General features: G+C 39.2%; 1 protein-coding gene across 1 annotated transcript in view; it reads left to right on the top strand.

The window, feature by feature from the left end:
• Positions 1 to 6,366: 6,366 nt before the first annotated feature.
• Positions 6,367 to 19,626, top strand: part of MAMLD1 (mastermind like domain containing 1) — a 175,554-nt gene continuing 162,294 nt past the window's right edge. Inside the window, exon 1 of the mRNA XM_063431972.1 lies at positions 6,367 to 6,654. Coding sequence (XP_063288042.1) covers positions 6,601 to 6,654 — 54 coding nt within the window. The 5' untranslated portion in view covers positions 6,367 to 6,600. The remainder of the gene's footprint in view (positions 6,655 to 19,626) is intronic.

Here is a 19,626-nt window from a genome sequence, read left to right as displayed (position 1 = left end):
TATCCCTCCTGGAACATCAACCCTGTTACATATCTTAGTATCATCAGCAAAAAGACATACCTTACCATCAAGACCTTCTGCAATATCACTAATAAAAATATTAAAGAGAATGGGTCCAAGTACAGATCCCTGAAGTACCCCACTTGTGACAAGCCCAAGCTTCGAATATACTCCATTGACTACAACCCTGTGTTGCCTGTCACTCAGCCATTGCCTTACATTTTCAACAATACTGGATTGCAGTTTATTGATAAGCCTTCTATGTGAAACAGTGTCAAAAGCCTTACTAAAATCTAGGTAAGCAATGTTTACTGCACAACCCTGATCTATTATTTTAGTTACCCAATCAAAAAAAATCCATAAGATTAGTTTGGCATGATCTCCCTGAAGTAAACCCATGTTGTCTCTGATCTTGAAATCCATGTGTTTTTAGATGTTCAACAATCCTATCCTTTAACATGGTTTCTATTACTTTCCACACTACTGAAGTAAGGATTACTGGCCTATAGTTGCCCGACTCCTCCCTACTACCTTTCTTGTGAATGGGCACAACATTTGCTAACTTCCAATCTTCTCGGACTACTTCTGTTAACAATGATTGGTTAAATAAATCTGTTAATAGTTTGTTTGTTTTTTAATTTTGTTTTCGTTATGCAGGTGTTAACAATCGTTTGAAGACCGGTGGGGGTTATCCCCCCCTGGCTAGCACCATACCCAAACGTTACACTCAGTTGCCAGACACCAACCACGAGACGAACCCGGCCAACTCACTCAAGATGGCGGACGTGCTCCCTGAACAGGGGCACAAACTGCACAGACTGGTGGATGATCTACCGGGCTCGGTAGAAGGCATGCTACAACGCCTTGACAAATTGTTTGAGCAATTCTGGCACAAGATAGAGGCTTGAAAGCAGTACCCACACCCTCAGCAACAGGGGAGAAGGCGAATTGACGGGAACCGCACAAAGCCTGGGTCTCCTGTTGGCAAAGCACCCTCCAAAGCACCAGTGCACCCTCAGCCTAACCTACCAAGACGAAGGGCCGCTCCAGTAACAGCCGCAAAGCATGTTCCACGACGGCAGAGTCGCGGCACCCGCATCCAGAGGCGGACCACTCCGGGCCCCCACAGTTGAGCGGCGGAGAGGGACTTGACATATCCCATAGCCTGGTTCCACGGATTCCGGACAAGGGCCCCCTCGCAGACCCGGAGGGAGAGAGAAAACACCCTGGCATACCTAACGTACATAGCAACACCCAGAGACTCACCCAAAATACTGAGCCGAGGCATCGGCTGATATCACTATACCACCCTGTGCGTGGCACCCGTAATCTCTAGGACATGTTTCCTTGTGCTGCACTTCTATACCCGTGCTGATGATGCTGCTAATTTAATTTAATTTTCTGTTATACCATAATTGATGTTTTGTTTGCATGCCTCTATCTACACACACTCCATGATATGTTGCGGCAACCCAGGGGTTTACCTCATAACACATACTCTATGTACCTGCATTATGCTATTATAAAATAACTGTGTTGTGCGCATGCCCATACTAAAGGGCAGCCATGCAGGATACTATATAATATCTTGTCCCTAGCCTAATTAACATAAGCGACTATCGTGTAACACTCTCTTGTTTCATACATATACTAAAATATTCAACTGAACCTCATCAGATACATTAAGCCTGTTCATAAATGAAAAATGTGTAAATACCCATGCCACAGTCTCTAACCTGTATACCCCTATGTACACTGTTGTGGTGTTTAACACTGTTATGTACTACTTGCATAACAAAAATAAAGAATAAAAAAAAAAAACAGTAATCCTATATGAAATATAGGAAACACGTATTTATCAGTCACTGTCATTCAATTAGATTCACTATGAAATAATCCAGGAAAAAATCTGACAAATTCTAAATAATTATTTTGGAGATAAACCCGCGGAAATCCACAATATTTGCCTGTTGGTAACCAAAGCAGCCAGAGGAGGTAGTGTGGTTGTGGATTCTTTTCACAATAGGAGTATAATATAAAAGAAGCTCTTAGAATACAAAGAATGTTTAGAGAACAAATCTGAGTATATAGCATATTATGCCTTTGGCCTGAATTACACACAAAGAACATTAGCACTTCAAGGGTTATTCCAAACACCATGACCACTTCATCTATTTGAAATGGTCATAATGCCCAAAGTCTGCATGTGCAGGTTTTTACTATGAATCACTGCACATCCTTAGCTTAACCCATCCCATCACTGGGGTGTAATTAGCCCACCTGGAACAAGTGTTCTGGGAAAAAGATATGTAAAGGGGGAAAGTGTCCGGTTGGAAAGATATGTGGGGGTAATCCTCATTGGAATACAATATTTAAAGTTTAAAAAGAACCCAGCCCACAAAAATTAATTTATGGTACCTTTATTAAATCCTCTAAAAAAATCTAATGGATAATGCAATATAAACTACAGTTGCAAGAAAAAGTATGTGAACCCTTTGGAATGATATGGACTTCTGCACAAATTGGTCATAAAATGTGATCTGATCATCATCTAAGTCACAACAATAGACAATCACAGTCTGCTTAAACTAATAACACACAAAGAATGAAATGTTGCCATGTTATTATTGAACACACCATGTAAACATTCACAGTGCAGGTGGAGAAAGTATGTGAACCCCTAGACTAATGACATCTCCAAGAGCTAATTGGAGTGAGATGTCAGCCAACTGGAGTCCAATCAATGAGATGAGATTGGAGGTGTTGGTTATAGCTGCCCTGCCCTATAAAAAACACACACCAGTTCTGGGTTTGCTTTTCACAAGAAGCATTGCCTGATGTGAATAATGCCTCGCACAAAAGAGCTCTCAGAAGACCTACGATTAAGAATTGTTGACTTGCATAAAGCTGGAAAGGGTTATAAAAGTATCTCCAAAAGCCTTGCTGTTCATCAGTCCACGGTAAGACAAATTGTCTATAAATGGAGAAAGTTCAGAACTGCTGCTACTCTCCCTAGGAGTGGCTGTCCTGTAAAGATGACTGCATGAGCACAGCGCAGACTGCTCAGTGAGGTGAAGAAGAATCCTAGAGTGTCAGCTAAAGACTTACAAAAGTCACTGGCAAATGCTAACATCCCTGTTAGCGAATCTTCAATACGTAAAACACTAAACAAGAATGGATTTCATGGGAGGATACCACAGAGGAAGCCACTGCTGTCCAAACAAAACATTGCTGCATGTTTACAGTTTGCACAAGAGCACCTGGATGTTCCACAGCAGTACTGGCAAAATATTCTGTGGACAAATGAAACCAAAGTTGAGTTGTGTGGAAGAAACACACAACACTATGTGTGGTGAAAAAGAGGCATCAAAACCTCATCCCAACTGTGAAGTATGGTGGTGGGGGCATCATGGTTTGGGGCTGCTTTGCTGCGTCAGGGCCTGGACGGATTGCTATCATCGAAGGAAAAATGAATTCCCAAGTTTATCAAGACATTTTGCAGGAGAACTTAAGGCCATCTGTCTACCAACTGAACCTTAACAGAAGATGGGTGTTGCAACAGGACAATGACCCAAAGCATAGAAGTAAATCAACAACAGAATGGCTTAAACAGAAGAAAATATGCCTTCTGAAGTGGCCCAGTCAGAGTCCTGACCTCAACCCGATTGAGATGCTGTGGCATGACCTCAAGAAAGCGATTCACACCAGACATCCCAAGAATATTGCTGAACTGAAACAGTTCTGTAAAGAGGAATGGTCAAGAATTACTCCTGACGTTGTGTACGTCTTATCTGCAACTACAGGAAAGGTTTGGTTGAAGTTATTGCTGCCAAAGGAGGTTCAACCAGTTATTAAATCCAAGGGTTCACATACTTTTTCCACCTGCACTGTGAATGTTTACATGGTGGGTTCAATAAAAACATGGTAACATTTCATTCTTTGCGTGTTATTAGTTTAAGCAGACTGTGATTGTCTATTGTTGTGACTTAGATCACGATCAGATCACATTTTATGACCAATTTGTGCAGAAATCCATATAATTCCAAAGGGTTCACATACTTTTTCTTGCAACTGTATGTAGATCCCAACAACAATACTATAAATATACAATTTAGATGTGTCTATTGAAAGATAATGCTAGCCTAAGGTGTAATGAACCAGATTATAAATCTATTTCCACTAAACCACTAAATAGACACATAATATCTCAAGATACATGCGTCCAAAGTATCAAATAAATAATAAGTGGTTAGGTCAAATATGTACTCTATGTATGCTCCAATCTAGCTAAAAATCCACCTAGTGATGTGTGTGTTCTATGCATCTTATACACTGTGAGTCAGAAACGAAAGGAGACATAAAGTTTCAATCGCAGGACAAAAAATAAACCGATAGAAAGCTTATGTATATAACGAATAGGGTTAGGGAAAAGTAGGGAATACATAGAAATAGGTAGGAATGGTCCTAATCTGTGCCTTCGAGGGCACCCATCGTTCCCAAAAATCACTTACTAAAAGAAATGGTCTAGGATCCTTGTGAGTGAGGGGAAGGTCAGGTGATCAATATAAGTGTCATCATAACTTAAAATAAGTGTGAGTCAAATCATCCCTAATATCAGCTCCGACACACACAGGGACCATAGTCCCAATGTGTGTTTTACCCGATTCTGGGCTCTTCAACGTGAGGAGTTTTGGACTGGTTAATAGCAATGCTGTGCATATTGAAAGCCCCTCCCTACATGCCACCCATGCCTCCACTCAGCCTGTCCTACTCCTATATTTCTACCCCGACAGTTAGGGGTAATGACGTCAGAGTAGAAGGATCATGCCAGAAGAGAACTTGGCTTCAGCACTGGAACACAGGTAAGTTAGTAAAAACAAAAAAATTAAGTTTGAGGGGCAGGATAGGAAGGCTTAATGTAACCAAAACCAGTATTTTCTTTATAAAAAGTGTGTTTTGGTTGGAAAAACCCTTTAAATGAAGTACGCTGTAGTGGCTATGCCAGGTCACTTCTGACACCCCTCCACCTTATTGTTAGGAGTCAAACTGTTGTAGAATAGTGTGACATATTACTTGGGCTCTTCTGGGCGCCATATCTTCCTCCAATATTTCCAACAGAGAGACAGAAGATTTATGAGGAAAGTTTGGTAATTTAGGGTGTGCTCGTTGGCTTAGCACAACCTGCTGACACTCTCAGCCAATGAGCTACCTGTACATTGCAGGGCTTACGTCAAGAGAGCTAATAGAAGCTCCTGGTGTACCCCAAGTAAAAAGCCAAACTGCAAAGTTTGACTATTTACACTGGAGAGAACCCAGGGTACTCTTAGCACCATAACCACTAGTGGCATTGAAGCAGCCATGAGCCTTAGAGTGTCCCTATATTTATAGACTTCACAAATGTAAATTAAATTAATAAAACATTAAAAACATTTCAAACTCAGCTGATATTTCCCCATAATTTTATCCTAAATAGGCTGGTGAAAAAAATGTACACAGTTCAACATTCAATAAACAGACACTTGTGTAGCAATTTCATTAAAATAACCTTACTGGCTTACCTGCTGTAAAAATGATACTTCATTAAAATGCTTCAATTTACGGTCACTCCCCCTGCTCTCACATACATATATTCTAATGCTGAAGTATTTTCTATAAATGTCATATAATCATGTTTCCATACATTTCTTTATATTATTCAAATTGTGTGAGAGATCCCTAACATAGCAATTTTTTTTAATAGTTATTGTATATTCTTGTATTCTATATAATGCAGTGGAATACATTGGCATTTTGTAAATAAATATTCTACTAACCCTCCTTACCCATTGTCTCTGCCTGTTGTAATATTAATCAGCATTGTCACATTGCTTTTGTAGCTGTGTAACATCGTGACACACTCTAAATAGAACACTGTAGCAATATTAATGAAACATTATATATATATATATAACGATGAAACTCTAATTGCCATGATTAGGCTGATGTTTGTATACAGTAAATGACAACCCTTCTAATGGCATAATGTTAAGTACATTGTTTTAACTGCGGTGGCATGTTGTCACCATCAGTCTGTGCCCTCCAGGCACCAGAAAGCCTCTGACACTCCAGCCTCCGTGCACTGCAAATCCCATCATCCTCAGCCACGGTGGAACCCTCTCTCACTGTACAAAACCGATCATCCACCCAGTTAGCACTAATTGTAAGGAATCTCCTGTATTAAGTGAAGGCTTGTTTCCCCTTTAAGATTGAGTGGCGCCTGAACGCCTCCTCCTCTCTTGGTGACACAGCAGTTGTAAATGTCCTATCAGTAATTTAAAGCCCAAAGACTCCTCCTTTCAGTGAAGAACTGTGGGCAGATGGAAATGTTGCAAGCAGTCTGAGACAGGCACTGAGTGAATCATTAGCCCAAACTGCTTCCCTGGGATGAATTTGTCTGGAGTCTAAAACACAGAGCGAGCGAGAACAAACACGCATATTTACTACAATATCTGATTTATTTATTTTTCTTCTGACTTTTAATATATATATATATATTTTTTTTTATTGTGGGGTTTTACCAATACACCAAAGTGGATGTAATATCTGGATCTTCAGTCCAAAATGCTGGTGGTTTCCCAGCGTATACAAGCACCACGTATGGAGCCATACTTACCAGTAAGTAGCCCTGTGACATGTGTGATGTTCCCCCAGTACCTACCTTATTCGGGTGGTGGGGGAGGAGGGGGGAGGCAGAGGGAGCAGGGGGTTAGAGTCATTGATTCCCATCATCCCTATGGGAGTTGTAATAAGTATCTGCTGAATTGCTCGTACTTGTAATAAGTAGGTGAAATAGAATTCCTGATTAATGCATTGATTCTAATGGCTGCATTAAATGGAACGTTCACATCATGTAAGTCCTTTAAAGTAAGAGGATGACAATATGGTTTGTGTGTGTGTGTGTGTGTGTGTGTGTGTGTTTGCGCTTTTAAGTAGAACATCTCTAAATAGTATTATTACTGTGGGTGGTGTGCTGGATCACAGAACTACACAGCCAAGTGTTTGATGTCACAATGTATCAAAAGATCTTTCTAAATGTCTGCTATGGGGATAGTAGTAACCTTGAACTAATGATGTGTGTGACAATGCTCCCAAACCTCACATATTATAAATACATCAAATCCTGTGTATATCTAGAATACTCCGTACAGAACATGTACAACAGATGTGGTTTCTGTGTGCATGAGAACAAGGACAACTATTTTTTTTCCTCCCTGGAGTGTGTGTGTGTGTGTGTGTGTATGTGTGTGTGTGTGTATGTATGGAATACAATGTATCCTTTTTGCAGCAGGTCTAGTAGTAGTAAGATGCCGTCTGATTTATCCTAGATTAATGCTGACTGCATAGGGAATAATAGGATTAAAACCTGCCAATAAACTCTGGCTTGAAAGCTGTAATATCCCTGTGTAAACAGAGTCTTGCAGGAAAGGTCTGCTTTATATCCTAATGATTTGGGGGCTTTTTTTTTTTTGGAGGATAGTACAGGCTGCGTTAACCCCCTTCACAGCCAGAGGGTGAGAGGAGTCTAGAAAACACAGTGACAGTGTCTGGCAGTGAATGGGTTAAGTGTCCTGGGAGGCACCAGAGTCATCTTTTAACTGTCATGTTATTATATACTGTATTGTATGAGGCACTGAGGAAAGATCTCCTTAGAACAGCAGCTTTTTATGTATCTGATATTTCTTGGAAATATCCTCAGGTTTTTAATCTATATATTTGGTTTTCTTAGGTGGTATGCCCTCTATAGTTTGTATATATCTGAATTTGTGTGGTGTGTTTTTTTTTTTGTTTTGTTTTTTTTTATTATAATTTTTTTTTTTTTTTTTTGCTTTTCACATTTAATGATTTGTATTTTTATTGATCAAAATGAAATCAAATTAAAGGACCCCTAACAGGGGCAAGAGGTACTTTTTGTGCTGGATTTTATTTTTTACTTTTTTTTTCATTTTTATCTGAAGCTTGACATGCTTGATGTAGTAAGGGTATCAGTTTCTTTAATTGCATTGTGCGGTGTTTTAAGGAGGTCAGTGGTCAGCAGAGAGTCAATAGTAATGAATATTTTAGGTTTGCCCTATCCATGCACTAGATATATACATTTAAAGATGATACGATTTATTTTTTTAATTTTTAATAATGAATTCAAAGGGTTGTTATTAATTAACCCATTGTGTGTCAGGGGTAATGATGTAATCACTGGCGCTTTCCATTCAACCAAGATTATCAAAGGTTAATCCAGGCATTATTAATAATGGCTGACAGCGACCTTTCTTTGTGGGCTTTTATAATGCCGTTTTTCAAGCACCCTCTGGGTTTATTTTATTAATTTAGGAAATGTTTTACCATGAAGAATCCAGTGTGATTTTTTTTTATTTTATTTAATTTTCGAGTATGGTCAAGAAGTTTGGGGGATTTTATATTTTTAATTTTATTTAATTTTACTTTATTTTTCTATGAGGTAGCGGGTGATGCTATTCTCATTTAGTTGTGCCCCTGTGTCTGAGGACTTTGATAAATGATTCCTGTTGTAAAATGACACCTGCCTCACAGTGCTGTGTAGAGAGTGACAAAAGCTTTAAAAGACTGTATGTCCAGCAGGGGGTGAAGCTAGATTTCAGTGGAGATATCTCGGCTATTAGTTAGGAAATCATTGTGTAAATATCACCGCCCTTATGCACTGCAGGGGTTAATCATCCAAGTAACCCAGCCCCTATACCCATCCCTTCTCAAAGAGGAGCAGTATATAAAGAAGTGATGGCACTCCAGTGGTTGTGAGTCCCATTACGCTAAGCCAGCCTTGTGGGATATTTCCAGCCATAACACACAGTAGTTGGAGCTCCAAAGGCCTTAGAAGGATTATAGGAGTGATCACAGAATATTATTACTGATGCGTATTATCACTTATATTATTAACTGTTTGAAAACGCCTGTTTTAGAATATGGTAATCCCTTGTTTGCCAAGCAAGGTTTTTCTAAAATTGAGGCACATTTTAGTTTTGCAATGAAATGTCATAGAACCAGGTTCAACGCCAAGTATTATTGTTTTAGCAAATCTCCTTGTCCCCCCCCCCCCCTCTTTTTAATTGACTACCCCCTCTGTACACACAGTGTAGAGGAAATGAATGTTACAGTGAATAAGTACAATGTTGATGACACAGGTGGAAAGTTATAAGCCTTCAATGCTTAGTCACTGATCCTTGATCTCTCTGTAATTCACTGTAAGGTTTAACAAGGCAGGGGATGTATGCTGTGTTATTGGTGCGTTTTTTAACCTTTTAAAATCAAAATAGAAACAAAATGAACGTCATTTGGCCTACTTATTCTAGTTCATTGCACAGTCAGTGCTCCAGATTTTATGTCCTGATAAGGAGTAGGAGTGTGTCTCTACTGCCTCGTTTCCACTGAGCGGCATGGTTCGGGTCGGTACGGTTCGGAAGGGTTAGAATGGTTCAGCCTTTGCAGGTGGGTTCAGGTGAGCGTTTCCACTGCAAGTCGGACCGCCAGGGGGCATGCAGGGTTTAGATCAAAGGCCTAGCGTGTCATTTGTCGTGAGCATTGACATTTTCCTGTTCGCCAATCAATGGATTGTATAGTGTAACGCCAGTAGCTCCGCCCTAACCATACCATTTCCTATTGACCTAAATCTGAAGGGGGCCCAGGAATGGTGCGGTTTGGTTCGGCTGTATGGGCCATTTTCCTGATGGAAACACTCAAATAGCGTACCAGACCGTACCTACCCGAACCGTACCTCTCAGTGGAAACTGGTCATAACAAGCCCTGTTGAATTTTTCACTTTATTATTCTCTACCAACTCTGCTGGTTGACTCCTCTCTGTAGTTACAGCTTTTCTGTAAAGAGTGTAGAGAAATTTTTTTTTAAAAAATGATCTGAATGGTAATTTTACAATACAAGAGAATGTTGTATGGAAAATAACATATATAAATAAGGCAACTTGGGGTCAGCACTCTTCGAGTAAAAGTTTTGACTCTGAATTCCAAAGAACTTTCTCAATTTAACAAATTGGTGAATGTTATGTAAGACTTTTGAATGCTTATACTCCCTATTTCTCACTAATTGTGGGCATCCCTGCATATATTTCTGACAATTGGCAGTTATAGTAACATTTTAATATTGGAAAGAAAAGCAATTTTGATTACACCAACAAACCCATTTAACATTGAGTACCTCAAATCAATGTAACCACTTTTGGATGTCCAGTCATATTTTATTTTCTACTAGCTTCAATAAAATCTTGGGACAACTGGGACATTATCATTAACCCTTTTGATGGCAAATTGTAGTTGCTTACTCTTTTTTGCACTGAACAGGTTAATAATACATGCCACCTTTGAGACAATTGGCAGCACAATGTTTGCTTTTTTTCCCCCCTTCTCCTTCCTGCAACGTTATAAAGTTGTGAAATGTTACCTGCCCCTTTTCCACTAAAAAGGACTTAATATTTTAGTTCTGCTTGTGGCCAGTAAATAATGTGTACTGTAGTTGCTGATATCACTGATACATCTGTTGCTTCCAGTTCAGCCCCTCTTCCAATGCCTGTACAATGACCACTTTTAATTTGTTGGGATGGACCAAATAAGTTTCCTGTGTATAGCCCACTTCCTCCTCCCACTCCCTTGTCCCACTGGTGCCAGGCCCTTGGATCACACACTTGGCTTTTGTTACTGTGGCATCCTGAGTTTAATCCCTCTTGTCTCTATCTGGAAAGCAGAGCCAATGCTTATTTGCACTCCCATGGAAAATAGGCTGGTGGTTACGGAAAAAAAATAGATCAGGCCTCTTTTCTTTTCAGTGTTTTTTTTTTTTTTTTTCCTTTTCCGATAACCTTCTTATGCTCTCACAGTGGTTTTGTGTATTTTAATAAGCTGTTAATGAAAAGCTCAAATAGAAGTGATCTCAGATATAAAATAAGCTGACTCCTGCACTGAGCTGTTTCCTCATTGGCTAAAGGCAGAGATCATATGACCACTATGGAAAGTTCAGACCCTGTTTATGGCTATCAATTGTCCTTTAATGATTCAATAACAAATCTTGTCACTTGTGAATTGCATTTCATCCATTTCTCATTATAATCAGTTCACCCAAAACTGAGCATCATGGGAAACAGCTTTATTGCAAGCATCTGATATAGATATATATGTGTGTGTGTGTGTGTGTGTGTGTATGTATATATATATATATATATATATATATATATATATATTACACCTGCTCCCCATTCACACCTGAGACCTTGTAACACTAACGAGTCACATGACACAGGGGAGGCAAAATAGCTTGACAGGCGCACAGTCGGATTTGCCGGCAAATGCGCTAACCTTAGCCAAACCCCCATTAAAACACGGACACAGGTTATACTGTTGGAAATAATTAGTCCACAGCTTTATTAAATTATTAATAAAATAATTAAGGAATAACAAATGGGGTCATTGCCAACAAATCTTATTAAAGTTAACATCCCCCCATATACATAACATACCCCTAGCAATGAACCCACAATAATAACAATAGATAACAATCTAAATAACATGTTAATACAGAAACTGCCCGCCCAATATGACCACATTTCCACCAGGTTAAATTGTAGGTATGTACCGAGACACCGCTACCCACCATATCGATTGTAGGGGTGTCCCAAGACACCGCTTCCCACCATATCCATTGTAGGTGTGTACCAAGACACCGCTACCCAACAGTTCCAGTGTAGGGTGTACCAAGACACAGCTACCCACTAGTTCCAGTGTAGGGTGTACCAAGACACTGCTACCTACCAGTTCCAGTGTAGGGTGTACCAAGACACCACCACACCCCCAGGTTCGGAGCCACCGACTGGCTCGAACCTACCAACCACGTGCAACACTGCCCAATCCACACTAAACCTCAGGATGCCCACTTTCTCCTCCATCTACCCTCCGATTTAACCAGGCCATTCCCCGCCGCTGTGAAAAAACGGGAAATCAACTAACCTAACCAAATACAGGGAGGGTGGGAGGGACAACTGACAGGTAAGCATAGGTTCAGTTAAAATGGCCACTTCATATAATGGCTGGTGTAAATATTCCCCTTATGGCTCCGCCCTACCCAGCATGCTAGCTGTCACTAACTTCCTGTGGCTGCTATGCCTACCTCCTGGCTCTGTCAAGGCCTATTCCTCTTAGCTGCGCTGATCCATGGGCTACAAATTGGGTCCTATTTGGACGTTTCCACTTAGGGGTATACGACCTTTTGTTGCCAACAGTTTAGACATTAATGGCTATGTGTTGAGTTATTTTGAGGGGACAGCAAATTTACACTGTTGTACAGGCTGTACACTTACTACTTTACATTGTAGCAGAGTGTCATTTCTTCAGTGTTGTCACATGAAAAGATATAATAAAATATTTACAAAAATGTGAGGGGCGTACTCACTTTTGTGAGATACTGTACATAGTCTCACCAGCCAGACTGGCCTATATTGTATTTGGGTTTTTTATGTTGATGTTTAACTCTAATTGGGGAAACACAGACACTTTAACATTAACAGTAACATATCTATATCCTACATATGGATCTTTATCAATTTTAAACATCTGCTTGCACAGTTTACTTACAAGACTTAGCAACAGCTAACATCTTAACTGTTGCAATGGATGTGAAGCCCTTTAATGCTCTTCAAGAACATCTACTGCAGAGATGCCCAGTAGGAGACTGTGGTGTGTGTCTATAAACCTCTATGGCTATGTTAAAATTATTTCTATAAAAATATTTAAACGACTCTTATATAACTTGTTCCATAACAGCTGGTTTTATCTAAAGTCTATGTGCCAGTAGGTTGTGAAACTGCTTTGTACCTGCTGGCACTCAAAGGGTCCAGTTTTAATCATCCAAAAATTAATTTTCCATGCAATTCACTGGCAATAGATTTGGCATTTAGACTAACACAGGGGCGGGTAGGCCAGATGCCTCCTGGGTTTTGTTTTTGGAAAAACACACACATACACGCCATCTATAAAATTATCGGAATTTTTCAATAAAGTGAGAATTCAAAGTGAATTTCATCTTTAAGGCCAGAGTAGCTGAGCTGGAAGCATAAGTGATTGAAATAATTTTTCCAGTTTGGCTATTTTGTTCTAAAATGTGAAATTCACTTTAAATTCTCACTTTAGAGAAAAACCTTGTATAAGACTAATGGGAACTGCTATCCTGCCTCCATCCTGACTTATGAGGGGGGAGGAAGAGGGAGAGGGGGGGGGGGTCTGTCTAACAATCTTGCAACAAAGTTCTTAAAGTGGAGCAATCACCATAGCAACCAATACGGCCTAAAAACATGGAAGGAACGTCTCCTTTACATGGCAGAAGAAATATCTACAAATCCAATCAGAACATAACCCTGTTTACAAAGTGTTGGTTCGCAGTATGTATGTTTTATAATACTCAATTAGGAAGATTTAAGCCACTTGGCTGTATCACCGGCATTTTAATATTCTATGCTTTATAAGTGTTGAGCTCATTAGTTGGATAAATTTCCCAACATCTTTAACTGGTTCTCAGTATAGAATGTTACATTTGCTTCTGCTGGGGTAGGAGCAAAGATAAAGACTAATTATTGTCACCCACCCCCTCCTAGATGAACTCTAATGTTTGTATATATTCAGTTTTAAAATGTAAGCTGCGATCCTCTTTGTTTCCATGACACTGGCAAAGTCTTTTGAGATTCCTTACCATAATTTTGCCCTCCTCCCCGTGTCTGCATCAGTCAAGGCAGTAGCAAGAATCTGGATTTGCATGAGAAATGTGTGCGGTTGCGGGAGAGGAGGGGGGCAGTTGCGAAGAAGACTGACATACCAATTGTGAATTAACTTCTCACCCTCCTTATTCTTTTTAAACACTAAGCAATTCAACAAAGGGGAATTAAAAGTACAAGGGGGAAGCATGTTTCAAGGAAAGCGAAGTACAGGATGCCATTCTCTTGCCATAGAATCAAAGTGAAGTAGGGCTAATTTTCAAAAAGTTTTCTGGAACTGAAGAATTTTTTTTTTTTATAAAGTGTTACCAAGAGCATTTTCTACTATTTTTGCCCACCAGGGGGTTCGTACAATAACATGCATGGTACACATTTAAACGCAGAACCTATAAGATCACGAAAAATCTGAAGTTGTTGAAATTGCTTTTTGGATTTTGAATATGAAACGACCGATGTTGTCATGGATTGTAGTGTGTGATGTCTGATAGGTACCATATTTGTAGAGCTACGTAGGAGAAAGCAGCTTAATCCATTTGAAGGGGCTGACAAATCCATTATGCATTTCTAGGCAAGTTATGAATTTTTCAGATCAATGGGCAGCATATGACAAATTGTGCCCCGCTATGTGTAAAGTAGCATTCTTCCCAAGTCTGTCCATTTTAAGGAACACTGTTTGGGCCCTCTGTTCCACTTTTCTGCAAACATTTTGCTGTTGAGCAACTGAGCTATACAGCAATAAAAAAAAAATCATACCTGGTTATATGCTAAAGTGTAAATTGACAGAACTCAAAGTGAATTTCAAATTAATTTTCAATTTCAGATCCACAATGGCCTAAATAGAACCATAGCAGACTTTTTTGGAATTGGAATTTTCCAATTTTATTCCTTGGGCTTTTTCACATTTTTATTTTTGTATAATAATCTAAACTTTTGACCGAAAAGTATCTCTAAACCGAAATAGATACGTCCACACATTATTCTGTGTAAATATAATATTTGGTCTTGTTATAAATTATAATTTCATCTTCTTCAATGGTCATTGGCAGGTCATGACATCAACCGATTTGTCCTGGAGTAGCCCTGCTCCCCAATCTACAGACCATGAAGGTCTGAAAATGGCAATGTCTATGACCATTAAAAATGTTGGGAAGTATGCAGAAATTTATACAGTATGTCACATGACTAAGAGTAGAATGTGGAGGGGGGGGGGAGTTGGAGTGGGGTGGTGTGGTCTATTTGCATGTAAAGGATTTACTCTACCTTTTAGGGCTTAATATTTCAAGTAATACACTACTAGCCAGACCTTAAAAGTCACTTGCCATAGCAAGCCTGGAAAATCCATGCTCACCAGGCGTTCATATCTTCTCACCAGAGCTAAATTTTAATTTGCCAATGGCTAGTGGCAAGTAGAAAATCTGATCCTGGTTACCTTCATATCTGTGTTTCTTACTATTTAAATAAATATAACCAATTTAAATGCGTGATGCAACGGGACTATAAAATCTTTTAGTGCTCAGACATGAAGAGGTTAAGTCTGATCGGATGACACATTCACAACCGCATAGGTTCTTGCCATAAATAGGCTTATTTCCCTACCAGTTTCCTGTTGCTGTGGTCATGTTGCTTTCGTGTGTGTCCTTTTCATGGCAAATCTCCATATCCGTTACATAAGACTCCTATTGAAAATACAGGGAGTCACCGCTACCGCGTCTTGCTGCATATTACTTAAGCAAAAACTGATATAAATTAATTTTTTTTAACAATCAGCGCGCATGTTGCTTTGCAAACTACGGAATAAACCAAAAATCTATAGGTTTATAAGAACTATGCAAACTTCTGAATTCCAGTTGTTGTGGTATTTATTAATTTCTTTTTTTTTTTCTGATTACGTTTTATGTGCCATCTGTAAGTTCATTTGGTATTTGTCAGTTCAGTCATAAGTAGTCATTTTCTACCAGACATCAATTAGAAAAGAACTGTAGGAATTATAGTCCAACAGCCATTGGATGCAGCAGTAAAACCTGTTTGTTGGTGGTTGTTGTTTTTTTTGTTGTTTTTTTTGTTTTTTGTTTATTTTTTGTTTGTTTGTTTTTCCTGTTTTTTTTTTGTTTTTTTTTTTTTTAAACAGTAGCAAGGAACATTTTTAATCCTAAACTAGAGTCTTCCTTTTCATTACAGAATGTTGTCACTTCTTCATGTTGTCTTTTTAAAGGAACAATGCATCTTGTGGATCTAAATGTTCCTCTTTTCATTGACGTGCACATGTATCTCAGTGTTCCTCCCACTTTGGACACGTTTAAATTGCAATTATGTCTTCTGAATGACTTCCACAATTCCATACATAGCTATCAATAGGCAATGAAGTCATCAAAACTTTTTAGTAATACCCTGCCTCCTAAACAAATTCCCCTCTACAGCCATAAAGAAAACTAAAGTTAGATTTGATGCCTGATTGTATTATCCGGATTGATTATTTATCTTAAAAATGCAAAAACCATTTCCTCTTTGCAAAGTATTTACTGAGCAGCAAGGAAGTTGTGATGCATTGTCAGTCAGTGCATTTGGGATACAAATACAGAGAACAATCCTGTGTGACAATGCAAATGCACTTGTGACATGACGTGATGCTCTCTACATTTTAATGCTTAGCTGTGGAAAGCATAAGCTAAACAAATCATTGCTTCAGGTTCAAGCACTCTTGGTGCTGCTGTGCATTCAAAAACCTAAGGCCCACGGCAGAAAGTTGACTGGAATTCTAGAATAAAATATTACGTATTAAGATACTCATTTATTCCTTTTAAATTAACCAGTATGTCGTTTGTTTTTTTTACATGTTTACAACCCATACACTTGGGCAAAACGAAGGTTCAATGTTTAAAGGGATGCTATCGTCACCAAAACAACTTTAGCTCAATGAAACCGTTTTGGTATATAGATCATCCCTCTGCAATCTCACTGCTCATTTATCTGCAATTTAAGAGTTAAATCACTTTTTCTTCTGTTTATACAGCCATAGCCAAGTGTCCCCTGGCTGTGACTGACCCTGACTGCATGGGGAAGAGAATGGTTTCAATTTCAATCAGGTGTTCACTTACTTTAGAAGTTTTATATCTCCTGCTCTGTAAATTGAACTTTAATCACACACAGAATGCTCCTGCAGGGTCTAGCCGGCTATTAACAGAACAGGAGATACAGTCTAAATTAAACAGAATTTGCAATAAAGGAAGTGTAAACATTAGATGATTCTTTACAGGAAATGTTTAGGAAGGCTATGCAAGTCACATGCAGGGAGGTGTGACTAGGGCAGCATAAACAAAGTGATTTAACTCCTAAATGGCAGAGAATTGAGCAATGAGCCTGCATGAGCACTAAAACTGCTAAAGTTGTTTTGGTGACTAGTGTCCCTTTAAGATCATTCTATAGCAAACCATTGGAAGCAGCTGCTTGGGTATTTAAGCATTGTCTTGAAAACGTGGCCTGTTTTGCATCGTTTGGAATCATGCATAGAACATGACTACATTTACGCATAGAGGTTAACAAGCATGTGCAAATTTGTGGTCCTGTCTCTAAAATATCCCTCCCCGCTATGCTCCTTTCATATCCTCCCTTCTGTACTTCTCTCGAGTGAGATTATCAAAAACTAAAGCTGCTGATGTGAGAGATTTAACATATGGTGCCTTCATAAGAGGGGAATCAGCATGGCCTTGAACTTGCTGGACTGGACAGCTGCTTTCTGCTAGCAAGAACGGCTAATCAGCTTTCGGCTTCTACGAGGAGTCCTCTTCTCTGCAGATCCGTGGATTTTCCTGCACAGTATATAATTAGTTGTGCTTTGTGGATTGGGGAACAAATATCCCTTGTCTGTTACAGGTTATTTAACCCACATGATACTGGACAGGCAGCAGCAGTGTACGAGGGCTGTAGTTGTGTTTTTGTTTTTCTCTGCTTCTTTTACTTTTGGCAGTCTATTCTACAAATTTACCAAACATCCTGTAAAGTAGCTATTAAATTATCCTCTTGTCAGTTTAAACTCGTTTTTCTTGAATCTTGAATCCCTGCTCTTTTTTTCCCCCCCCTCTTAATAAGATGGTGTGTCACCACTTTGATATTGAAAAATGCAGATGTTCTTTCTTAGTTAAACTCATCATTTCCATTGGGTGGGGGGTCAATAGAAGGAGGGGGGGAAAACCTTTTCAACTTTGGTTCTATTGCCGTGTTTGTTTGTTTGTTTTGGGGGTTTTTTTTGTGTGTGTTTTTTTTTTTTTTGTTTTTTGGGTTTTTTTTTTTTGTGATGGCAAGTATATTGGCTTCCATTATGTGATGAACATTTCTTTAGGTGGAAAGTTAACACAGGTGATGGGATCTAGCACATGTTTGGGTCGTTCCAGTTGCCTACCCAATTACCTGAGTCTTATCTTTCTGGTCGTGAATGGTAATTGTGTAGAGGGAGGGGAGCAGCGTCTCGGCAGTATAATTCCCACCCATGGATATGTATTCACTGTCTTGGTCCAATGGCGATTGATTTAGAAGTTTTTTGTGGTTTTTTTTGGTAGCCTACTGGTGACTCCCAGTGTGTAGTGTGGGATTAATCCACTGGTGGGGATTATACTTCCTGGGCGCAATCCGTTGGAGCCACTATCAGCTCTACACACTGTTAGTGCAATTCCATTTCTCTTTTCCTTCTCCTCTACCAATATACTACACTATAGTTTGCACTCTGTCCTCTTCTCGTTACATGAACCCAGATTTAAGGGCATTCTCCAAGACGTTGCTCCCCTCCCTTTATCAAATTAGATTAATATTAATGTGTAAATTGTGCATTGGTAATTATGCAGCAAGTAAAAGGGAAAGCCACAGTGCCCAAGGCAACCCCCAGTTGTTATCAAAACACGTAGACATTTTAACAGTGTGACGGCAGTCAAAGCGTACTAGCACTGCTGTAGTGGTTATGGTAATTAGACTGCCCCTTTAGGTAAACCTGAAAAGTGCCAACGTTTGCCAATCATAAATATCCAGCACATAAACCAAAGCATATTTTATCCTTAATAGGCCAACCTAATTGCAGTAGGCATGGAAAATTTGCATCCGGTAAAAGTTTAGTTTTCAGATTTAAATTTTTTTTTTTTTTTGCCTTCTTTTCAGGTGGCCACATTTTTCCTAGTCCTGTGAAACACTAAAAACAAAAAAAGTGCGTTACATTATCGCAATGATTTACAACCCCTAATCACCGCTTTGTTTCACTAGAACCAAACTATTTCTTCTTTTCTGTAGCCCAGCTATGCTCCTGACATCAATTCTAATGATCCTAATTATCAAAGGCGTATTATTCATTATGGGCGCCAAATTCTTAAATCCTGTCTCATTGTGTGAAAATACACACTGCATCTTCGCATCTTCACTTCCCCATCAGTCTGAGTTTCTCAGCTATGTCCTGCACCAACTTAGCACTACCGTGTTAAAAAAAGAAACACATGGATTTTTCAGGGATTGGCAATGCTGAGAAGTATATACACTCTTTATTTATTTTTTCCTGTTGCTGACGTTGAGGGTGACAAAGATGTGCTGTGTGGGTTGAGACTGGGACGTCACAGAGTTTTGAGCTCAACCAGGAAATAGCCTGTTGCTTAGAGGCTGGAAAACAAAGTCTAATAAAGTGATGTCTAGTAACTTGGATGTATTTCCCAGCCAGGCGGGCTGATAAATACCTGTGGTTTTATAACACACTATTTTTCATAAGATAGTTTTCAGCTACTGTGTTTTTTGGTTCCAACTTGATACTTTAAACTTCAGGTCAGCTTCTTTAGTTTTTAACCCTTAAAGCGCTAGAAATAAGAAGTCTGTTGAGCTATAAC

This window comes from Pelobates fuscus, chromosome 9 (genome assembly GCF_036172605.1).
Source record: "Pelobates fuscus isolate aPelFus1 chromosome 9, aPelFus1.pri, whole genome shotgun sequence".
Classification (NCBI taxonomy): domain Eukaryota; kingdom Metazoa; phylum Chordata; class Amphibia; order Anura; family Pelobatidae; genus Pelobates; species Pelobates fuscus.
The sequence above is the reverse complement of the archived record's forward strand: the minus strand, read 5'-3'. Positions and strand labels throughout refer to the sequence as shown.